Here is a 23,715-nt window from a genome sequence, read left to right as displayed (position 1 = left end):
AGAAATTCTATGGAGATGTCAGTATGTGGCAGGAGTTTTGGAGTCAGTATGAGACTGCTATTCACAACAATGATTCACTGTGTAATAAAGAGAAGTTTACCTATCTGAAAACATATCTCACTGGACCAGCTGCAAAGGCAGTAGCAGGACTGATGTTAACAGACAGTAACTATGATGATGCAATCGCTCTACTCAAGAGCAGATTTGGAAGGAAAGATCTTGTGATTAGTGCTCATATGTCAAAGCTGCTGAATCTCACTCCTGTGAAGAAATCCTCTGATCTAAATGCATTGAGGCAGCTATATGATGAATGTGAAATTCAGATTAGGAGCCTGGAATCACTGGGTGTAGTGTCAGAAACCTATGGAAGCCTACTATGCCCAATCTTACTGCAGATGATTCCAGAGGACATAGCTCTTGACTATAGTCGTCAGAGGGGAGTAGATGATGAATGGAAAGTGTCTGAGATTGTCAGTTTCCTACAGAAGGAGGTTCAGAGCAGGGAGAGAGCGCTACAAATGACAAGATCATGCAACCAACAGAAAGAGAGCAAACCATGGAACAAGTCATGCTTCTCCAATGAAATGAAAACAAAAAGACCCAACATGCCCTCTGCTGCAGCACTGCATACAGCCAGCCAGAAGGAACAAAACTGTCTATTCTGTGACAGTGCAGACCACAAATCAGAAAACTGCCCTGACCACAATATTGCTACACGCAAAGAGAAACTGAAGAAAATGGGAAGATGCTTTGTATGTTTAGGACAGAAACACATAGCAAAATTCTGTAAAGTCAAAGATGTGTCATGTGCAACATGTGGAAGCAGACATCACATTGCTGTGTGTACCGGTAAGAGAAGTGAGGTGCAACCCCCTACTGTTTCTGTAGATGCTGTTGTTTCCTCAGTTATTCCCCATTCAGTGAAGATGAAACCAGATGGACAGAACACTGTGTTGCTACAAACGGCAAAGGCATGGGTAGAAGGCCCATCGGGCAGGAAGATAGCTCGTTGCTTACTAGATGGAGGCAGTCAGAGAAGCTTCATACATGAAAACCTTGTGAAGGGCTTGAAGCTACCAGTAATCAGACAAGAGGCACTCACTCTTCACACGTTTGGCTCCTCTGCCCCAGCAACGTCCCAACGCAACACAGTGAAAGTCATCTTGGAGAATGTCTGGGACAAACAGCAGAGAATAGAGATAGAGGCAATTGAAACCCCACAAGTGTGCACAGCTGTGATGAAGGTTCCTGGTGAACAGATTCGACATGAGCTCAATAGAAAGGGACTGCAGCTCGCAGACTTTCCAGGAGATGACAATGATCCTGAACTCTCTGTCCTGATAGGAGCAGACTACTACTGGCAGATAGTATCAGGCAGAGTGGAGCGACTGACGGAGACGCTGGTTGCTTTAGAGAGCACCTTTGGATGGTCGGTGCAGGGACCCGTGTTCATGTCAAGTGTCGCCGAGGCAACTTGCATGTTCATCCCACTTGAAGACACACTAGTCTCCAAACAACTGCATGCATTCTGGGAGCTTGAGTCTCTGGGTATTATAAGCGAGAAAACACAGAACCCAGAGGAAACCGAGGCTCTACAGAGGTTCGAGGAAACAACCACCTTCAAAGATGGGCGATACCACGTGGAGTTGCCATGGAAACGAGAAATGCCAGAACTCAAAGACAACTATAGAATCGCCAAGAAACGGTTTGAAGGTCTGAAGAAAAGACTGAAGAAGGATGTGACGTTGTACAGCAGATACAATGAAGTGGTAGAGGACTACTTACAACAGGATATGGCAGAGGACGTGCCCAAGGACAACGCATCAAGTGCAGACAACGTAAAATACTACTTACCTCACCATGCAGTACTCCGAGAAGATAAGGTGACAACAAAACTGAGAGTGGTGTTTGATGCCTCGTCCCATGAAGATGGCTGTCCATCCCTCAATGACTGTCTACTCACAGGACCGAACCTGAATCCGGATCTGCTCAGCGTTCTGATAAAGTTCAGACTACATGAGATCGCATTCATGGCAGACATCAAGAAAGCTTTCCTGCAGATATCCCTAGCAGAGAGAGACAGAGACGCCGTGAGATTTCTATGGCTCACAGGCCCACCAAGGGGAGAAAATGAAGAGGAGCTGCGTGTGCTGAGGATGAAAAGAGTGGTATTTGGAGCTTTCCCAAGTCCATTTTTGCTGGCAGCTACAATCAGGAAGCACCTGAAACAATATGAAACAGAACAACCAGAAGTTGTAGAGATACTGAGAGAGTCACTCTATGTAGATGATTTCATTGCGAGTTCACACAATGTTGAAGAGGCTTACCTTGTGACAACAACTGCAAAGCGAATGTTGTCGATTGCAGGCATGGACCTCTGCAAATGGATGACCAACTCTCCTGAATTGAAAACAAAATGGGAGGAGAGTACGACAACTGACCACCCGTTGACGCTAGAAACACAAGAATTAGTGTTGAAGGTTTTAGGTTTAGTATGGAGACCGGAAACAGATGACTTTGTGTTTGACCTCAGGCCGCTACTGAGCATTCTAAAGCAAAAGGAAAACACAAAGAGAAGTGTTCTGCAGTCGTCTGCACGTATCTTCGACCCTCTTGGTTTCCTGACACCCTTCACCATCAGGATCAAGTGCATGTTCCAGTAAATGTGGGAGAGGGGACTCAGCTGGGACGAAGAATTACCACCTGATCTGACACGAGAATGGCAACAGTGGTGTTCAGAACTACCCCAGTTACACCAGCTCACCATACCAAGGTGGTACAGAACAGACATGCGGCCACATAATAGCCACACCCTGAAACTACACGTGTTCTGTGATGCAAGTGAAAGGGCTTACAGTGCAGTAGCTTACTTGCAAGGTGAATCACAAGACAGGGAAACAACAAGTCTAGTCGCATCCAAGTCCAGGGTAGCCCCACTCAAGAAAATGACGTTGCCACGCCTGGAGCTCATGGGAGCTGTGATTGGAGCGAGACTAGCAAACAACTTGATGACCACACTGAAAATGGAAGAAAAACAGATCAAAATGTGGACAGACTCGATGATCGTGCTGCATTGGATTTGCAGCTCAGCTCAGTAATGGAAACAGTTTGTTGCGAACAGAGTGACGGAGATCCAGTCCTTGACCAATCCAGAGTCATGGTCACATATTGAAGGGAAAACTAATCCAGCTGACCTCCCTACAAGAGGACAAACTGTTCGAAACTTGATACAGAGCGAGCTATGGTGGAATGGACCCAGAATTCTGATATCACCCAATCAGTGAGAAGAGACTGATGATAACAAGGTTCCGGAAGAGGTGAATATAGAACTCAAGTCCAGCTGCCAGGTTACTGTACAACTCGCAGCAAACAGCACAGACATCCCTGAACCTGTGTTGGAGCTTGAAAGGTACAGCAAACTGAAAAGAGTGTTCAGAGTCCCCGCCTGGATAAAGAGATTCATAGCCAATGCTCGTACAACCATAAAGATACAAGGTGAACTGACTGCTGACAAACTGTTCGATGCAGAAAAGTACTGGATTAAGGTAACACAACAACAGAGTTTTGGACAGGAGATTAAACTACTGAAGGCAGGAAAAAGCCTAAACAATGACTGTAAAATCAGAGAACTGAAACCGTTCCTGGACGAACACGAACTACTCAGTGTAGGAGGAAGACTGCAACAGTCCAGCTTCACATTCAGAGAGCAGCACCCATGGGTTCTGCCCAACAAGTACAGATACTCAGAAATGCTGATACAGTACCACCATGAGCAGGTGATGCATTCTGGAGCAAGAGACACTCTAGTACAAATCAGGGAGCGATACTGGATCTTGCGTGCTAGGCAGCTAGTCAAGAGTACAGTGGCAAGATGTATAGTGTGCAAAAGATTCAAGGCAAGGGCCGGACAGCAGGTCACTGCGCCTTTACCAAAAGACAGAATAACTGAATCGCCACCATTTGAAGTCACAGGTGTGGATTTTGCAGGACCGCTCTATGTGAAAGAAAATGGGTCTGTGAAGAAGTCATACATTGCACTGTTCACTTGTGCTGTAACCAGAGCAGTGCATTTGGAACTGGTCTCAGATCAGTCAACAGAGAAATTCCTTTTAGCTCTAAAAAGATTAATCTCAAGGAGAGGATTATGCAAGGTAATCTACTCAGACAATGCAAAAACGTTCAAGAGAGCTGATCAGGACTTGAAAGAGCTGTGGAAGGCAATCGAAGAGCCCCAACTCTTGGCTTTCTTCTCAGAAAGGGGCATCACCTGGAGGTTCATCGCCGAGCGAGCAGTCTGGTGGGGCGGATTCTGGGAAAGACTTGTCAGGTCAGTGAAAACATGCCTGCGAAAGGTTCTTGGGATAGCTTCACTCAACTTTGAAGAGATGTGCACAGTCCTGACAGAGGTTGAAGCTATTCTAAATTCTAGGCCTCTGACCTTCGTGCACAATGAAGTGGATGAACCACAACCCCTGACCCCAGCACACTTCCTGGTGGGTAAACAACTAACCTCTTTGCCTCCAAAGCCATTTCCAGCTGACACTCAGCACCCAACGCTAAACAAGGAGGACATGACACGCAGATGGAAGTACAGGCAGAGACTTGTGACCAGTTTCTGGAACAGTTGGCGAAGAGACTACTTGCTGGATCTAAAGTCAGCACACCGCTGTGATACACCGCAGCCCACCCCACTGAAAGCGGGTGACGTTGTACTCATTGGAGAAGATAACACACCCAGACAAACCTGGAAACTAGGAAAGATTGAGGAACTGTTTCCAGGCCGAGATGGCCTAGTTAGATCATGTTCAGTTCGTACTGTTTCAGGGACTTTGTTGAGGAGACCTATTCAGTTGATATACTGCCTAGAGATCTAGATGAACACAGTTGTTCATCGGGGGGGAGGATGTTGTAACTTTAATGTGTTACAGAGTTAATGTTTAAGTTAATTCATTGAGCTGTATCTAAAGATATTTCTTTACAGTTATTTACATATGTAATTGTATTGGTTAGTATTGAATTACGCTTTTGACTGCAAGTTCCAGAATGCCTTGCGACAGGAAGTAGAGAGTGAACGCGCTAGTTAAGTGCAATTAACAGGTAATTACGTTTGGCTCCTTTGCGCTAGCATCTTAGCATTGCTTTGTAGAATCTAAAGTTGTTAAATGTAACGTGATCAAGAATTATTACTAAAAGAAGCTTTCATATCAAACCCGACGTCCCGAGTCATTACTTTGAAGATAGTTATTCTATAAGGCCACCAGCTCTAGAAAGAGTCTTGGTGGTTCCAAACTTCTTCCATTTAAGAATGATGCAGGCCACTGTGTTCTTGGGGACCTTCAATGCTGCAGAAATGTTTTGGTACCCTTCCCCAGATCTGTGCCTCGACACAATCCTGTGTTGGAGCTTTACAGACAATTCCTTTGTATTCATGGCTTGTTTTTTTTCTCTGACATGCACTGTAAACTGTGGGACCTTATATAGACAGGTGTGTGTCTTTCCAAATCATGTCCAATCAATTTGATTGACCACAGGTAGTCTCCAATGAAGTTGTAGACACGTCTCAAGGATGATCAATGGAAAAAGGATGCACCTGAGCTCAATTTCGAGTCTCATATTTATGTAAATAAGGTATTTATGTTTTTTATTTTTAATACGTTTCCAAAAACCTGTTTTTGCATTCTCATTATGGGGTATTGTGTGTAGATTGATGAAGGAAAATAAATATTCAATCAATTTTAGAATAAGGCTGTAATGTAACAAAATGTGGAAAAACTCAAGGGGTCTGAACACTTTCTGAATACACTGTATAGTGTACAACCCTTCAAATTAGTGGATTCGGCTATTTCAGCCATACCCATTGCTGACGGGTGTATAAAATCGAGCACACATCCATGCAATCTCCATAGACAAACATTGGCAGTAGAATGGCCTGACTTTCAACGTGGCACCGTCATAGGATGCCACCTTTCCGACAAGTCAGTTTGTAAAAATGTTGCCCTGCTAGAGCTGCCCCGCTCATCTGTAAGTGCTGTTATTGTGAAGTGGAAACGTCTAGGGGCAACAACAGCTCAGCCGCGAAGTGGTAGGCTACACATGCTCACAGAATGGGGTCGCTGAAGCGCGTAGCGCTAAACAATCGTCTGTCCTCGGTTGCAACACTCACTACCGAGTTCCAAACTGCCTCTGGAAGCAACGTCAGCACAAGAACTGTTCGTCGGGAGCTTCATGAAATGGGTTTCCATGTCCGAGCAGCCGCACACAAGCCTAAGATCACCATGCTCAATGCCAAGCTGGAGTGGTGTAAAGATCGCAGTCTTTGGACTCTGGAGCAGTGGAAACGCTGTATCTGGAGTGATGAATCATGCTTCACCATCTGGAAATCCGACGGACAAATCTGTGTTTGGCGGATGCCAGGAGAATGCTACCTGCCCCAATGCATAGTGCCAACTGTAAAGATTGGTGGAGGAGGAATAATGATCTGGGGCTGTTTTTCATGGTTCGGGCTAGGCCCCTTTGTTCCAGTGAAGGGAAATCTTATCGCTACAGCATACAATGACATTCTAGACGATACTGTGCTTCCAACATTGTGGCAATAGTTTGGGGAAGGCCCTTTCCAGTTTCTGCATGACAATGCCCCAGTGCTCAAAGCGAGGTCCATACAGAAATGGTTTGTCAAGATCAGTGTGGACGAACTTAACTGGCATGCACAGAGCCCTGACCTCAACCCCATCGAACACCTTTGGGATGAGTTGCAACGCCGACTGCGAGCCAGGCCTAATCGCCCAACATCAGTGCCCGACCTCACTAAAGCTCTTGTGGCTGAATGGAAGCAAGTCCCCGCACCAATGTTCCAACATCTAGTGGAAAGCCTTCCTAGGTGAGTGGAGGCTATTATAGCAGCAAAGGGAGGGGGGGGGGGGGGAGGGAGGCAAATCCGTAATAATGCCCATGATTTTGGAATGAGATGTTCGACAGGCAGGTGTCAACATACTTTTGGTAATGTAGTGAATTTCTATTTAGCCGATAGTGCCATATCTGCTTGGCATTTGGCTTTTAGTGAAAATATCAATTATTAACCATAAATCTCCGAACCCAATCAGATGTTCTCTGGTAGCCCTCTCCAGTGTCTCTCTCTCTCTAATGGTGTAGTGAGTGGAGAGGCCAAGGTTTGTAGTGAATGTGACATTTAATTAGGGAGGAACAACAGATACGGCACCCTCTCCTATTACCCAATCTTTGTGACGTGACGCGGAGTGCTGCACCTAGGACCCAAATGTAATTAAAGGTTATTCAAGATGCAATGCTGGAGTTTGTTTGGCTAAGAATCAACAATGAGGCTGTAGACCTAATTGTGTCTTTTGGAGCCCATTGTGGCTTCTACTTGAGAGAATGACAATCTTTTAGTTTCTCCTTGAGTGTCCTGTTCTGTCTGACTTGCTCTCATCTACGCAGATAAATCCCAGCCCGCCAAGCTGTCTGTGCTTTGTCCAAAAATAAAGTACTTCGAACTACGAACGGCCTGTAGGAATACATTGATCTTTGATTTATGTCTGGAGCCTAATATTCCTAAAGTGCTTCTGTTGGCCACAAACCTCACCGAACGATTCCCGCTTACAATTTGCATTACAAATCTAGGGAGATACTCTACCACTCTCAGCCAACATTTTAAAAAGATTTGTCATGGTCAAGGACTAGACTGACACTTTCTCATGTCGTTGGTACCTATTCACTGAATTCACAGACGAAACAGAGAAATTCAAATATCCCCTTTTCTCCCCTTAAACCCAGGCTCTTCACAGTTACTCTGAAGAAGCTGGTGATGCTTCAGGAGCTGGACAGAGACCTAACCTCTGTTGTCATCGCAGTCAAACTCCAGGTGACGCTCTTCACACACACCGCCGTCCCTTCCACAAAGTGTACATACAGTGCCTTGCAAAAGTATTCATCCCCTTTGGCGTTTTTCCTATTTTGCATTACAACCTGTAATTTAAATTGATTTTTATTTGGATTTAATGTAATGGACATACACAAAATAGTCCAAATTGGTGAAGTAAAATGAAAAATATAACTTGTTTAAAAAAATTATACAAAAAAATTAACGGAAAATGGTGCGTGCATATGTATTCACCCCCTTTGCTGTGAAGCCCCTAAATCAGATCTGGTGCAACCAATTACCTTCAGAAGTCACATAATTAGTTAAATAAAGTCCACTTGTGTGCAATCTAAGGTGTCACATGATCTGTCACATGCTCATATCTACACCTGTTCTGAAAGGCCCCAGAGTCTGTAGCACCCCCAAGCGGCACCATGAAGACCAAGGAGCTCTCCAAACAGGTCAGGGACAAAGTTGTGGAGAAGTACAGATCAGGGTTGTGTTATAAAAAAATATCAGAAACTTTGAACATCCCACGGAGCACCATTAAATCCATTATTAAAAAATTGAAATAATATGACACCACAACAAACCTGCCAAGAGAGGGCCGCCCACCAAAACTCACAGACCAGGCAAGGAGGGCATTAATCAGAGAGGCAACAAAAAGACCAAAGATAACCCTGAAGGAGCTGTAAAGCTCCACAGCGGAGATTGGAGTATCTGTCCATAGGACCACTTTAAGCCGTACACTCCACAGAGCTGGGCTTTACGGAGTGGCCAGAAAAAAAGCCATTGCTTAAAGAAAAAAATAAGCAAACAAGTGTAGTGTTTGCCAAAAGGCATGTGGGAGACTCCCCAAACATACAGTGGGGAGAACAAGTATTTGATACACTGATGATTTTGCAGGTTTTCCTACTTACAAAGCATGTAGAGGTCTGTAATTTTTATCATAGGTACACTTCAACTATGAGAGACGGAATCTAAAACAAAAATCCAGAAAATCACATTGTATGATTTTTAAGTAATTAATTTGCATTTTATTGCATGACATAAGTATTTGATACATCAGAAAAGCAGAACTTAATATTTGGTACAGAAACCTTTGTTTGCAATTACAGAGATCATACGTTTCCTGTAGTTCTTGACTAGGTTTGCACACACTGCAGCAGGGATTTTGGCCCACTCCTCCCTACAGATCTTCTCCAGATCCTTCAGGTTTCGGGGCTGTCGCTGGGCAATACGGACGTTCAGCTCCCTCCAAAGATTTTCTATTGGGTTCAGGTCTGGAGACTGGCTAGGCCACTCCAGGACCTTGAGATGCTTCTTACGGAGCCACTCCTTAGTTGCCATGGCTGTGTGCTTCGTGTCGTTGTCATGCTGGAAGACCCAGCCACGACCCATCTTCAATGCTCTTACTGAGGGAAGGAGGTTGTTGGCCAAGATCTCGCGATACATGGCCCCATCCATCCTCCCCTCAATACGGTGCAGTCGTCCTGTCCCCTTTGCAGAAAAGCATCCCCAAAGAATGATGTTTCCACCTCCATGCTTCATGGTTGGGATGGTGTTCTTGGGGTTGTACTCATACTTCTTCTTCCTCCAAACACGGCGAGTGGAGTTAGACCAAAAAGCTCTATTTTTGTCTCATCAGACCACATGACCTTCTCCCATTCCTCCTCTGGATCATCCAGATGGTCATTGGCAAACTTCAGACGGGCCTGGACATGCACTGGCTTAAGCAGGGGGACCTTGCGTGCGCTGCAGGATTTTAATCCATGACGGCGTAGTGTGTTACTAATGGTTTTCTTTGAGACTGTGGTCCCAGCTCTCTTCAGGTCATTGACCAGGTCCTGCCGTGTAGTTCTGGGCTGATCCCTCACCTTCCTCATGATCATTGATGCCCCACGAGGTGAAATCTTGCATGGAGCCCCAGACCGAGGGTGATTGACCGTCATCTTGAACTTCTTCCATTTTCTAATAATTGCGCCAACAGTTGTTTCCTTCTCACCAAGCTGCTTGCCTATTGTCCTGTAGCCCATCCCAGCCTTGTGCAGGTCTACAATTTTATCCCTGATGTCCTTACACAGCTCTCTGGTCTTGGCCATTGTGGAGAGGTTGGCGTCTGTTTGATTGAGTGTGTGGACAGGTGTCTTTTATACAGGTAACGAGTTCAAACAGGTGCAGTTAATACAGGTAATGAGTGGAGAACAGGAGGGCTTCTTAAAGAAAAACTAACAGGTCTGTGAGAGCCGGAATTCTTACTGGTTGGTAGGTGATCAAATACTTATGTCATGCAATAAAATGCAAATTAATTATTTAAAAATCATACAATGTGATTTTCTGGACTTTTGTTTTAGATTCCGTCTCTCACAGTTGAAGTGTACCTATGATAAAAATGACAGACCTCTACATGCTTTGTAAGTAGGAAAACCTGCAAAATCGGCAGTGTATCAAATACTTGTTCTCCCCACTGTATGGTAGAAGGTACTCTGGTCAAATTAGACAAATATTTAGCTTTTTGGTCATCAAGGAAAACGCTATGTCTGGCACAAACCCAACACCTCACCCTGAGAACACCATCCCCACAGTGAAGCATGGTGGTTGCAGCATCATGCTGTGGGGATGTTTTTCATCGGCAGGGACTGGGAAACTGGTCAAAATTTAAGGAATGATGGATGGCGCTAAATACAGGGAAATTCTTGAGGGGAAACCTCTTTCAGTCTTCCAGAGATTTGAGACTGGGACGGAGGTTCACCTTCCAGCAGGACAATGACCCTAAGCATACTGCTAAAGCAACATTCGAGTGGTTTAAGAGGAAATATTTAAATGTCTTGGAATGGCCTAGTCAAAGCCCAGACCTCAATCCAATTTAGAATCTGTGGTATGACTTAAAGATTGCTGTACACCAGCGGAACCCATCCAACTTGAAGGAGCTGGAGCAGTTTTGCCTTGAATAATGGGTAAAAATTCCAGTGGCTAGATGTGCCAAGCTTATAGAGACATACCCCAAGAGACTAGCAGCTGTAATTGTTGCAAAAGGTGGCTCTACAAAGTATTGACTTTGGGGGGGGGGGGTGAATAGTTATGCACGCTCAAGTTTTCTGTTTTTTTATTCTTATTTCTTGTCTGTTTCACAATAAAACGCGTTGCGTTGTGCATAAGAACAGCCCTTAGCCGTGGTATATTGGCCATATATCACACCCCTTTGTGCCTTACTGCTTAAATACACTAGTGACTTATGAGAACCTTTTTATCTGTAATCCATGGTTAATATATGCAGGCGATGTATTGTAACGTGTTTGGAGTATCTTCTTAGGGATCAAAGCGCATTTTACGGTCCAATGAAATCCTGTTGTCATCGCCTGGACTTACCGAGACCGATCTTCAGCTAACGTTCTCCTTGCAAGTGAGTTACCGAGGGGTGTTTGCACAGACAGTTATGTGTATGCAAATGAATTGTGACTTTAAAAAAAAATGTCCCAGAGATTCTATTTTCAGTGCATGATTTAAGTGCATGTCTGATTCTGTCAACCTCGCCATCTCTCATCTTTACTTCCTCCAGTATCCACATTTTCTGAAGCGAGATGCCAACAGACTGCAGATCATGCTGCAGAGGAGGAAGAGGTACAAGAACCGCACCATCCTGGGCTATAAGACCCTGGCACTGGGCCTCATCAACATGGCAGAGGCAAGAGGGCAACATCTCAGCGCAGCTGTTAACTGCCATGATTACGACCATTCGGGCTTTTGTTTGTACAACACGCCATCCAGCATCTGTACTCCTGTCACTCTTTCGTCTCCTGCCCTTTCCCTCTCTCTCTCTCTCTCTCTCTCTCTTGCAATTGTCACCCCCCCCAATCTCTCTTTCTCTCCTTGAACCCCCTTCCTCTCTCCTCCCCAGGTGATGCAGCACCCCAGTGAGGGAGCCCGTGTGTTGGGTCTCCACACCACGGTGAAGGACACGGCTGTGCCTGTGGCTGAGATGAGGGTCTACTCGCTCTCCAGCCAGCCCATCGACCACGAGATGTCCAAGGCCAAGATGTCTGGTAAGGGAGACACAGAGTGAAAGACAAGGGGACAGGCTCGAGGGAGATAAGGCCATGAACAAGGAATCAGAAAGTCTATATTTTTTTATATATTTTTTTATTTATATTCGGCAATGTGCTTATATGGGATTGTCTAAGTATCCAGAATGTCAGTGTATTGAACAGTTCAATATGTATGTGCCACACCATGGTCGGTAAATACAATCATCCATGTTCGTCTTTTGAGAGAGTCAGCTTCTGCCTTGTCCATATGACACAAGGTTGAAATAGTTTTCACATCACACTGGATCCCCCCCACACCCATACATAACACATCTCCTATCTGGCTCTCTGTAACTGACAGACCGCTCCCCCGACATTGACAACTACTCGGAGGAAGACGAGGAGAGCTATTCATCAGAGCAGGACGGGAGTGATGACCCTGCTCACAGCCAGGTAGGAGGGGAGGGGGGGGGGGGGGGGGAGCGACGCTCAGAAAGATACCACACTGCTTCAATACAAGCATTTAAGCCGGCGTACAGTAGAGTGGATGGAGGGTTTGTCCGGTTTGAGCACAAAGCTGACCCTCCCTCTTTTTTTCCCCCCAGTATCTGTTTGACGAAGAGGATGACATGAGGAAGAAGAAGCACAGACACAAACTCACCTCTGCAGCCTCCATCACCAGAGCTCATGTAAGCATCCAGTCTACTCGTCTGTCTGTCTCTGTGGCGTTAGGACTACCTGCCGCTGTTCTAGTCAACCAGTTTGATTATCTACGTGTTCCTTTAACCCGGCAGCCCAACATCAAGCAGAAGTTCGTGGCCTTGTTGAAGAGGTTTAAGGTGTCCGGTGAGGTGGACTTTGGCCTGGAGCACGTGTCCCAGGAGCACATTCGTGATGTGGAGGAGGACCTGGATGAGCTCTATGACAGTCTGGAGATGTACAACCCCAATGACAGCGGGCCAGAGATGGAGGAGACGGACAGCGTCCTCAGCACGCCCAAACCCAAACTCAGGTCATGAGAAGTCGGACTTATCTGTAGGTAACGGAAATGTATGTTCTGACAAACATCCACCTAACAGAACTCTGGCAATCTCTCTTCTCTCTGAACGTTCAGGCCCTTCTTTGAGGGCATGTCCCAGTCCAGCTCGCAGACCGAGTTTGGCAGTCTGAACAGCAGGTGCAGTCTGCCCAGAGACACCCTGAGCCCAGTGAGTACAGTAGATGGGGGTGGCTGGCCTTCTAAGTCCAGATGTCCCCTTGCACTCCCTCTTACCACTGTTTTCCTGCTGTCTGACTTTCAGCAAGGAGAGCAGCCCCCGTCAGGCAAGATGAAACGCGCTCGCTCCCGCAACTTTGACGACTCTGAGACAGACACCCTGGTGAGACCCCTCCTCCCTCCCTCACTCTCTTGTTTTCCCCTCTCTCATTGGTGGCCTCTGTATTGCAGTGTGTTGAGGCCTGTGCGGTGTTAGGATGTGTTTCTGTCTGTCGGTGTGTTTAGGAGCTGACTGATCCGGAGACGTTTCTGGACACTACCCCCTGCATCACTGTCTCTGTCCCAGAGCAGCTACCCAGGACCCCAATGAGGGAACTGAGGAGCAGCAAGAGTGAGAGTCACACCAGCATGCCCTACACCACCATGCCCTCCCCCAGGTCAGTCTAACACACACTTTAAAACACCCACACACACACAAAACCTTCCAGTGCTACATATGCGCTCCTTCACTTTCTGCCGTAGTCATATTTTCTGTGTGGGTACTGACTGTCAGTGAGTAGGTGTGTGTGTTTTTTCCAGGTTGGATGGCGGGCACACACCCAGGCAGAGACGTGGGACACCAATGAAGGAGAGGCGAGCGCTGTCCAAGCCACTAAGCGAACGCACCAACAGCTCTGACAGTGAAAGGTCACCGGAGCTCAGCCACACCCCACAGGTGACCCCCCCCCCTCACCCTAACCAGAGCTAGTCCGTACCCATACTCGCCATGGAGCTGAGGATTTGTTTGCAGAGGGTGATCCAGAGTGGTGGTGATCCTGTTGCAAATGTGTAGCTTTAAAGTGAATAAAAATGTAGCTTTGGGGCGAAGAGAAAATGTTGCAATTCTACACATTTTGCAGTTACTTGACAGGTTCATATGATCTCTGAGTGAGACTGACTAACAAAATCAATGGGGGGGGCCCTCAGGAGATCAAGGCTACTGGGCTCGAGCCTTGATGTGCCCGGTCAGTAATTCAGCCATGACATACTACAACATTTATATAGCTGGCTAGACTAACTTACCTAGCAATCTGTAAAATGTGAGCTGACATGGGCTAATTGAGTGACTGTCAGTGACTGACGTCACAAGAGGAAAATTACTACCAACTACTACCAAATATTGAAGTTTCACCTTGTGTATTCTGAGATTCTTACTCTCAGCAGTAAGTTGAGACCCGCAATTGACTTCTTGCTTACAGCTGCATACAGGCACAGCACTGTCCTGTTGTGTTGATCGATTTCATTGAAGCGAGTGTGTGTGTGTGTGTGTGTGCGCCCAGTTTTTGACAATGTATTTGACTATGCCCAGTATTTGACTTCGTGTCTGACGCGCGCGTGTAACCGATGTGAAATGGCTAGCTAGTTAGCGGTGGTGCGCGCTAATAGTGTTTCAATCGGTGACGTCACTCGCTTTGAGACCTTGAAGTAGTGGTTCCCCTTGCTCTGCAAGAGCCGCGGCTTTTGTGAAGCGATGGGTAACGATGCTTCGTGGGTGACTGTTGTTGATGTGTGCAGAGGGTCCCTGGTTCGCGCCCGGGTCGGGGCGAGGGGACGGACTAAAGTTATACTGTTACACGCGCACGTGTGTGTGTGCCCAGTATTTGACTTTGTGTGTGTGTGTGTGTGTGTGTGTGTGTGTGTGTGTGTGTGTGTGTGTGTGTGTGTGTGTGTGTGTGTGTGTGTGTGTGTGTGTGTGTGTGTGTGTGTGTGTGTGTGTGTGTGTGTTGGCAGGTGCCCAGGAAGGCTGTGTATGACCAGCTGAATCAGATCTTCTCCTCAGACACTGCCCTCCCAGACAGCCTGGTCCTGGTCAACACCAGTGATTGGCAGGGACAGGTATTCTTCACTTCTATCTTCACCTCCATTATCTCACTCCTCCACTCCCCTGTGGACATATTTACTTTGCGTACGTGTGTTCATCTGTGTCTATGTGTTTGTGGCCTCTGGTAAACGTGTGTGTGCAGTATGTGTCCGAGGTGCTGCTGGCCCAAAAGCAGCCGTTAGTGTGTACCTGCTGTGGGGTGGAGATTCAGGCTGTCCTCACCACCCTCCTCACGCGCATCCAAAAGTTGTGAGTAGCCAATGAATCAAATACTCGCTGGTTCAATGTATCGTGTGGTAATTAAGGTGACCTATGATGAGCCTGTTTATATTGTGCTCCACTAAACTGTCCTCCTCTTCCCGCAGCTGTAACTGTAACTCGTCCACGCCGCCGCCGGTCAAGGTGGTGGTGGCAGGGGGACAGAGCTACCTGGGGGCCATCCTGCATTTCTTTGTCACTCAGCTGGCCAACAAAACATCTGATTGGCTCAGCCTAATCCGCTTCCTGGTGGTCCCCCTGGGTGAGAGAGAGACCGGTTCAGGTCCTGAGAGCAGTAATATATATTAAAAGATCAGTATTATACAATGTGACTGCTGTAAGATGTATCCCACTAGGCACACCATGTCATTTCAACGTGGATAATTGGGTAATATTTGGTTGAGACGATGCTCAATGAGATTACAACCTATATTCACCGACTCAAAAAGACTGCCAAAAGTTAGTTGAATATCCAACGCGTTATCACTATGAATTCAACCATCTAAAAGCACAACCACATTCCAATGAAAAAACTATTTTTAGATATTTTTTTGTTGTTGTTTTTGTTTAGTTGTCACCCAAAGGTCCTTCACTTCGCTTTCAACCATTTTTAAAAGCACAGCAAAGTTCAAATGGGAATACAATGTCAGATATTTTGTTTGTTTATACAGGAGATGAATGTGTTACCACTGTGCTTCATCTAATAGTACATCCAAATGACCAAGATTGCAGTTGAGATTACATTAAAAGTACATGGTGCAAGTGATCAATGCCGTTTGAGATTCTGCGCAGATTTATTACCGCAATTGTGAAGATCTCCACAGACCTGCGACGACCTATATGCATGCCATCTTGAGCATTATATTATTATATGATTACATAAGAAGACATTTATATTTACAGTCATCTCAAAATGAGGCCATGGATGTGTTACTCATTTTAAGGTTGAACGTTACATTCGTTTGTAAGATAGGCTATTTACTGGATAACAAAAGTCCTCTTGAATTGTGTTTGGTTGTCAACGCAACCCAATATCAACATTTGAGGGAGATCAATCTTCTGCTTGGACAGTTCCATCTGTGCCACTGACTTAGTCTGGCTTTAATTCCAGTTTGTCTACAAATTAATAATTGATACGTTGTATTCACATCTCAACCAAAAAATCACGTAGATTCCACATTACAGTATGTTGACAAATTACGTGGAAACAACCTTGATTCAACCAGTTTGTGCCCAGTGGGATAGTATGGTACATATCTAGCATGGTTATGTAACGCTTATATATATATATAAGCCTCTTCAGCTGAAGCATAAACAAAGATTTACAAAAACACCCACTCTCGTGTTCTGATACCTCCTCCTGACAGTGAGTTGCTCCAGTCATTATGTCACATATAGCTGAAGCGCAGTACGGTACAGCTTTCAGCTGCTCTGCTCAGAGCTGCAGTACTGAGTGGGTTGGGTGTGTGACTCATTGTGGCTGCCTCTACTCTGCCTCCAGGCTGTCACCCCGTCGCTAAGCACCTGGCCTCCCTGGACCCTCGTTACAGCTCTGTGTTCCTGGACAATGCCTGGAGAGACCTGTTCAGTCGCCTGGAGCCCCCTCACTCTAGTAAACACCACACTTCTCTCTCTTTGTCTCTCTCTCTCTCTCTCTCTCTCTCTCTCTCTCTCTCTCTCTCTGTCTCTCTCTCTCTGTCTCTCTCTCTCTGTCTCTCTCTCTCTCTCTCTCTCTGTCTCTCTTCTCTCTTCTCTCTCGTCACATCGACCTACCTACCGTTTGCGCTAAGCACATTTCCATTTAAATTTACGAGTGTGCTATTCGTTTGTGCTGTTAGCGGCAACACAGACTGAAAGACTATTTCATTTCAGTTTATAAAACAATATGCTTTATTTTACAAACAGTTCCACTGAGCTGGAAGCATTCGAGCGTGTGTCTTTGGGAACTTAATCTGCCTTGATCAGCATATTAATGGTATTTGACTGGAAGACGCTCTCTCTGCAAGCTGCCCCATATCTTCTTTAGTTAGGGGGTTAGTCAGTTCAGATCCGGTCAGCCTTGCGCTCCCTACAGATTGGCTCAGGCTTACTGTCTTTTCCCCTTCCCTCCCAGCGGCTCCAGCTGCAGACGGCGTGGACGTGGCTGGAAGGATCAGCCAGTACATCAGCAGCGTCTCTGTCACACACCAGTTGCCTATCGCTGAGGCCATGCTCACCTGCAAGTACAAGACGTGAGTGGAGTGGCCTGCGTGGCTAATTTTAAACTGTGTGTACAAAACATTAAGAACACGACAGAAAGCTATGATCCCTTATTGATGTCACTTGTTAAAACCACTTCAATCAATGTAGGTGAAGGGGAAGAGACAGGTTGAAGAAGGATTTTTAAGCCTTGAGAGATGGATTGTGTGTTTGTGCCATTCAGATGGTGAATGGACAAGACAAAAGATTGAAGTGCCTTTGAACGGGGTACGGTAGTAGGTACCAGGCGCACCGGTTTGTGTCAAGAATTGCAACGCTGCTGGGTTTTTCATACTCAAAATTTTTCCGGATGTATCAAGAATGGTCCACCACCCAAAGGACATCCATCCAACTTGACACAACTGTGGGCGGCAGTGGAGTCAACATGGGCCAGCATCCCTGTGGAACGCTTTTGACACCTTGTAGAGTCCATGCCCCAACTAATTGAGGCTGTTCTGCGGGTTAGGCTCTTAATGTGTTCTTAATGTTTTGTACACTCAGTTTATATGACGTTAATCAGGTATGTTTTAGGAAGACAAATATTTGATTGGCCACTCATTATTTCCACCTAACCAGATATGACGAGGACTCTTACCAGAAGTTTGTTCCCTTTGTTGGGGTAAGTAAATCAGTACTGATGGTTTTCATCAATACTAATGTTGAGGCAGTCAATTTGGCAAATAATGCCTCTATCATAATTATTGCTTCAATGCAAACCGACGAGGGATATCCAAACTATTCCCAAGTACAACCCTGGAGTGTAATGCTGATACTGATTAACTGACCCCTGTGTGTGAAACAGGTGGTGAAAGTAGGGTTGATTGAACCGAATCCGGCGTATTCAGGTGGGTTCATATTTCTGGAGTACCTATTGTCTGTTAATGTTTCCCTTTCTCTCTCCAGTCTGTCCCTGAGCAGTGTTAAGGACCGTGTTGATTTGGGCCTACAGGTGGAGACTCTGAGGAGGCTGTTAGTGTTAGCTTGGCTGTTCCCTCCACCTCCCCACCCGCCCATGGCTCTCCCACAGGGATGACCAGAGAGGCTGTCACCCCACCTCCGTCTCCCTCCCTGAGTAGCGGTCTGGGGTAAGACAACCACAGTGTACAACAGTCTAACATGAGAAGTGAATTCCCATCCCTGCAGTTAAACACGTTTTTGTGTACATTGTTGAGCAATAGTTGTTTTTCGTACACTGTCTGCCACACTCTCTACCGCTCTCTCTCTCTCTCTCTCTCTCCCAGGAGCCCTAATATGTCCCATGCGGTGGACACCATTGGGCTGACGGTGGATTATTGGGTAGCAACATGCTCAGAGCGGAAGAAGGATGGGGAGCGGTGTGATAAGGGCTCCAAGAACACCCTGAAGAGTGCCTTCCGTTCCCTGCAGGTCAGCAGGCTGCCAGGAGGGGGCTCCACTGAGAACCAGCCCCAGGCCAACACCATGGCTATGACTGTGGTCACCAAGGAGAAGAACAAGAAAGGTGAGGAGGAGGGTGGGAAGATAGTGGACTGTCCAGCACATGCAGTTTGTCAATCAACTAATTTGGGGTAGAGATTGTAATAACTAAGTAAATGTACTAACTGGAAGGAGAAGTACGCAATGGATGCATGCTGTTAAGTGTTTTGGTTTGAACCCACCTCTGTGTGCTCATCTCCTCCGTATCCACAGTCTCCACCATATTCCTGGGGAAGAAGCCCAAAGAGAGGGATGTAGACTCTAAAAGCCAGGTGGTTGAGGGCATCACCAGACTCATCTGTTCTACCAAGCAGCAGCAGACCAGCCTAAAAGGTACACCCCACCGGGCACACCAGGTCATTTCAACGTGGACATGTGGGTCATATTTGGTCGAGCTGTTGATCAATGAGATTTCAACCTTTTTATTCACCCACTCAAAAAAAGACAGCTAGAAGTTTGTTGAATTCCCAAATGTGTTATCACTATCAATGCTATCGATGTGTTATCACTATCGATGTGTTATCGCTATCAATGTGTTATCAACAATCTAAAAGCACAAATGGGAATACAATGTCAGATATTTATTTATTCTTCAACCTAGTGAGTTATCACTGTGCTTCATCTAATAGCACAACCAAATAACCTGGATTGCAGTTGAGATTACATTGATGGCACATAGTGCAAGTAATCAATGCTATTAAGAGATGCTGTGCAGATGTATAATAGCAATTGTGAAGATCTCCACCGACCTGCGACCTTTGCATGCTATCTTGACCATGCACGCTTTCTACGATTACAGAATACATTTATAGTTACAATAACCTCAATGTGGCCATGGATTTTAAGGTTGAATAAATACTGTTACTTTAGTTTCTAAGATGGGTTTTTTTACTTTGTAAAAGTGTTATTGAATTGTGTTTTAGTTGTCGACACAACCAAATATCAACATTTGAAGGAGATGTATATTTTGTGCCACTGATTTAATCCGGCTTTAATTCCAGTTTGTCTACAAAGTAATTGTTAATATGTTGAATTCATGTCTCCATCTGAATCAAAAATCTAAGTTAAAGAATAGGACAGAATCAAATCAAATTTTAAATGCACTTTAAATAAAGTTTGATTTGATTTAGTCCTATTCTTTAACTTAGATTTTTGGTTGAGATGGAGACGGGAAGCTCACTTATTAATTTGTAGACAACTTGAAGATTCAATTTGAAATCAACTAAAGCTTGAAGCCCTAGACCTACAGTGGGGAGAACAAGTATTTGATACACTGCCGATTTTGCAGGTTTTCCTACTTACAAAGCATGTAGAGGTCTGTAATTTTGATCATAGGTACACTTCAACTGTGAGAGACGGAATCTAAAACAAAAATCCAGAAAATCACATTGTATGATTTTTAAGTAATTAATTTGCATTTTATTGCATGACATAAGTATTTGATACATCAGAAAAGCAGAACTTAATATTTGGTACAGAAACCTTTGTTTGCAATTACAGAGATCATACGTTTCCTGTAGTTCTTGACCAGGTTTGCACACACTGCAGCAGGGATTTTGGCCCACTCCTCCATACAGACCTTCTCCAGATCCTTCAGGTTTCGGGGCTGTCGCTGGGCAATACGGACTTTCAGCTCCCTCCAAAGATTTTCTATTGGGTTCAGATCTGGAGACTGGCTAGGCCACTCCAGGACCTTGAGATGCTTCTTACGGAGCCACTCCTTAGTTGCCCTGGCTGTGTGTTTCGGGTCGTTGTCATGCTGGAAGACCCAGCTACGACCCATCTTCAATGCTCTTACTGAGGGAAGGAGGTTGTTGGCCAAGATCTCGCGATACATGGCCCCATCCATCCTCCCCTCAATACGGTGCAGTCGTCCTGTCCCCTTTGCAGAAAAGCATCCCCAAAGAATGATGTTTCCACCTCCATGCTTCACGGTTGGGATGGTGTTCTTGGGGTTGTACTCATCCTTCTTCTTCTTCCAAACACGGCGAGTGGAGTTTAGACCAAAAAGCTCTATTTTTGTCTCATCAGACCACATGACCTTCTCCCATTCCTCCTCTGGATCATCCAGATGGTCATTGGCAAACTTCAGACGGGCCTGGCAATGCGCTGGCTTGAGCAGGGGGACCTTGTGTACACTGCAGGATTTTAATCCATGACGGCGTAGTGTGTTACTAATGGTTTTCTTTTAGACTGTGGTCCCAGCTCTCTTCAGGTCATTGACCAGGTCCTGCCGGGTAGTTCTGGGCTGATCCCTCACCTTCCTCATGATCATTGATGCCCCACGAGGTGAGATCTTGCATGGAGCCCCAGACCGAGGGTGATTGACCGTCATCTTCAACTTCTTCCATTTTCTAATAATTGCGCCAACAGTTGTTGCCTTCTCCCCAAGCTGCTTGCCTATTGTCCTGTAGCCCATCCCAGCCTTGTGCAGGTCTACAATTTTATCCCTGATGTCCTTACACAGCTCTCTGGTCTTGGCCATTGTGGAGAGGTTGGACTCTGTTTGATTGAGTGTGTGGACAGGTGTCTTTTATACAGGTAACGAGTTCAAACAGGTGCAGTTAATACAGGTAATGAGTGGAGAACAGGAGGGCTTCTTAAAGAAAAACTAACAGGTCTGTGAGAGACGGAATTCTTACTGGTTGGTAGGTGATCAAATACTTATGTCATGCAATAAAATGCAAATTAATTAGTTAAAAATCATACAATGTGATTTTCAGGATTTTTGTTTTAGATTCCGTCTCTCACAGTTGAAGTGTACCTATGATAAAAATTACAGACCTCTACATGCTTTGTAAGTAGGAAAACCTGCAAAATCGGCAGTGTATCAAATACTTGTTCTCCCCACTGTATATGTATTGTCTATTTTAAGTTGAACCCTGGGTTGAATTGAAACAATAGCTGTTGACTTCAGAAATACTAGATATACTGTAGGCCTAAATAGTATCATTGATGACATAATCTTGTAGTTGAAATTTCTCCCTCAAAACAACAGTTTTTCAAATCCAATGTATTTTCCCACGTAGATTCCACGTCACAATACGTTGACAAATGAATTTGAAACAATGTTGATTCAACCAGTTTGTGCCCAGTGGGACTGAACGCGATTGTCAGATTCAACATGGTTGTTTTATTTTTAGGTGTTTGTAGATGGGAGTCATGAAACTATTGGATATTTTTCAGTGTCTGTGGACGGCGTGGAGTGGACTGATGTGAAGTTCTTCCAGCTGGCTGCCCAGTGGCCCACCCATGTGAAGTACCTGCCAGTGGGGCTGTTTGGCTACAACAAGATCGCCACATAGAAACCAAGCCAGACATGGTCACTCACTCTGAGCTTCCTGGGCACCAAGGTTATTATAGTTTTGTGTTTTTATATTGTGTATTTTTATTCGTTTTTTTAAAGTTCAGTTAGTTTTCAGACCTGATTTACTAATTTTTATTTAGTTTGAGTTTTATAAAAAACTATTTTCATTTTGATATTATTTATTTTCTGTTTTCGTGTTAGGGACAGAAAGTACCAGATTTCTTCCTTGGTAGTTAGTGATAAACAAGTTAGGCCTATTTAAAACCTCACTAACTCCAGGAAGCACTTACCTGCCAAGTTCAGAAGCTTGAAAACACTAATTTGATTGTTGTCCAAAGTTTAGAAGATAAAAAAAACTAAAACTGAACATTATTTTATGATTTTAGTACATTGGAGTCAAAGATAGTTTTAGTTTTTCAAACGGGTTTAATTATTTTATTTCATTTCAGTTTTTGTTTCCTATAATAACCTTGCTGAGCGGTCTACAATGGACACTGGACACAAAGCCAATGATTAAGGATTATTGTTACATGACTAAGGAGAGTTGTTACATGGATTGACAGCACTAATGGATTGAGGCCATAGAGTTTAATGCTTGCCGTGGTTTCAAGCAACAAAATAACTAGTTTGCCTTTTTTGAGATGTATTTCCTCGTTCATATGCTTTGGCACATTTTTATATTTGTCTTCTTTCAGTGGATCGGCAAGTTTAACTCCAGCTGTTCTTGTGGCTGTGTTGTACTTATTTTTTTTTCTAGCAGTGTTATGTGAAGCAAATTTCAGTGGTCATTGATATTATTGATATCATTTCCCTCAGTGGTCTTACTCCAAGTGCATAAAAATAAAAAAAACGGAGTTAAGTCAGTTTTGTTAAAGTAATATCAATTGATTATCTTATTTACAGAAATGTTGTGGTAATTGGACTCGTTTTTGCTAAAGCCTTACTGTTACTTTTGTTTGTGTGCGCACGCCCGAATGCTTGTGAATGTGTGCATAGCATGGGTTGTCATTGAAATAAACACCACAGAAATCTAGAATATTTGCAGACTTGTCTGCATCAAAGCTTGTGGTTGTTAAGCAAGTATTTTTATATGGTACATGTACTATATATACTTTGCACTGCAGATACACCTTTGTCCCAATGTGCTTAAAGCAGTCATCTCACTTATTTTTGTTTAAAGATTGAAGACTTTTCTGTTTTGTCATTAAAGCGTAAAAGACGGAAACATACAAGGAATAAATAAAAAGGTCAATTAAATAAACTCAAGTGTATCTATAACTAAATGTATCCGCTTGTCATATTGTGGGTGGAGGACATGGATGAGATCTTCAGAACCAAATGCTCCTGTTTAAACCTTTGAGGGGCCTGTAAGCTGTTGTACCACAGATTCAAAGAGTACCACTAAGTATTGTCAGGAGTAACTGTTAAAAGACAAAAGATAGGGAGATTATGGGCAAGCTTAGGCTAAACGCAACTAACAAA

General features: G+C 44.7%; 1 protein-coding gene across 1 annotated transcript in view; it reads left to right on the top strand.

Annotated features, from left to right (window-relative positions):
• Positions 1-23,516, top strand: part of LOC139536928 (phosphofurin acidic cluster sorting protein 1-like) — a 28,220-nt gene extending 4,704 nt beyond the window's left edge. Inside the window, exons 2-23 of the mRNA XM_071337666.1 lie at positions 7,789-7,876; positions 11,187-11,276; positions 11,433-11,558; positions 11,772-11,916; positions 12,260-12,351; positions 12,504-12,587; positions 12,693-12,910; positions 13,013-13,106; positions 13,200-13,277; positions 13,400-13,551; positions 13,694-13,829; positions 14,885-14,989; positions 15,118-15,224; positions 15,341-15,495; positions 16,735-16,845; positions 17,347-17,464; positions 18,048-18,090; positions 18,274-18,316; positions 18,421-18,556; positions 18,713-18,951; positions 19,140-19,259; positions 22,113-23,516. Coding sequence (XP_071193767.1) covers positions 7,789-7,876; positions 11,187-11,276; positions 11,433-11,558; positions 11,772-11,916; positions 12,260-12,351; positions 12,504-12,587; positions 12,693-12,910; positions 13,013-13,106; positions 13,200-13,277; positions 13,400-13,551; positions 13,694-13,829; positions 14,885-14,989; positions 15,118-15,224; positions 15,341-15,495; positions 16,735-16,845; positions 17,347-17,464; positions 18,048-18,090; positions 18,274-18,316; positions 18,421-18,556; positions 18,713-18,951; positions 19,140-19,259; positions 22,113-22,231 — 2,599 coding nt within the window. The 3' untranslated portion in view covers positions 22,232-23,516. The remainder of the gene's footprint in view (positions 1-7,788; positions 7,877-11,186; positions 11,277-11,432; positions 11,559-11,771; positions 11,917-12,259; positions 12,352-12,503; positions 12,588-12,692; positions 12,911-13,012; positions 13,107-13,199; positions 13,278-13,399; positions 13,552-13,693; positions 13,830-14,884; positions 14,990-15,117; positions 15,225-15,340; positions 15,496-16,734; positions 16,846-17,346; positions 17,465-18,047; positions 18,091-18,273; positions 18,317-18,420; positions 18,557-18,712; positions 18,952-19,139; positions 19,260-22,112) is intronic.
• Positions 23,517-23,715: the final 199 nt, after the last annotated feature.

The sequence above is a fragment of the Salvelinus alpinus genome, chromosome 13, assembly GCF_045679555.1.
Source record: "Salvelinus alpinus chromosome 13, SLU_Salpinus.1, whole genome shotgun sequence".
NCBI lineage: Eukaryota > Metazoa > Chordata > Actinopteri > Salmoniformes > Salmonidae > Salvelinus > Salvelinus alpinus.
The sequence above is the reverse complement of the archived record's forward strand: the minus strand, read 5'-3'. Positions and strand labels throughout refer to the sequence as shown.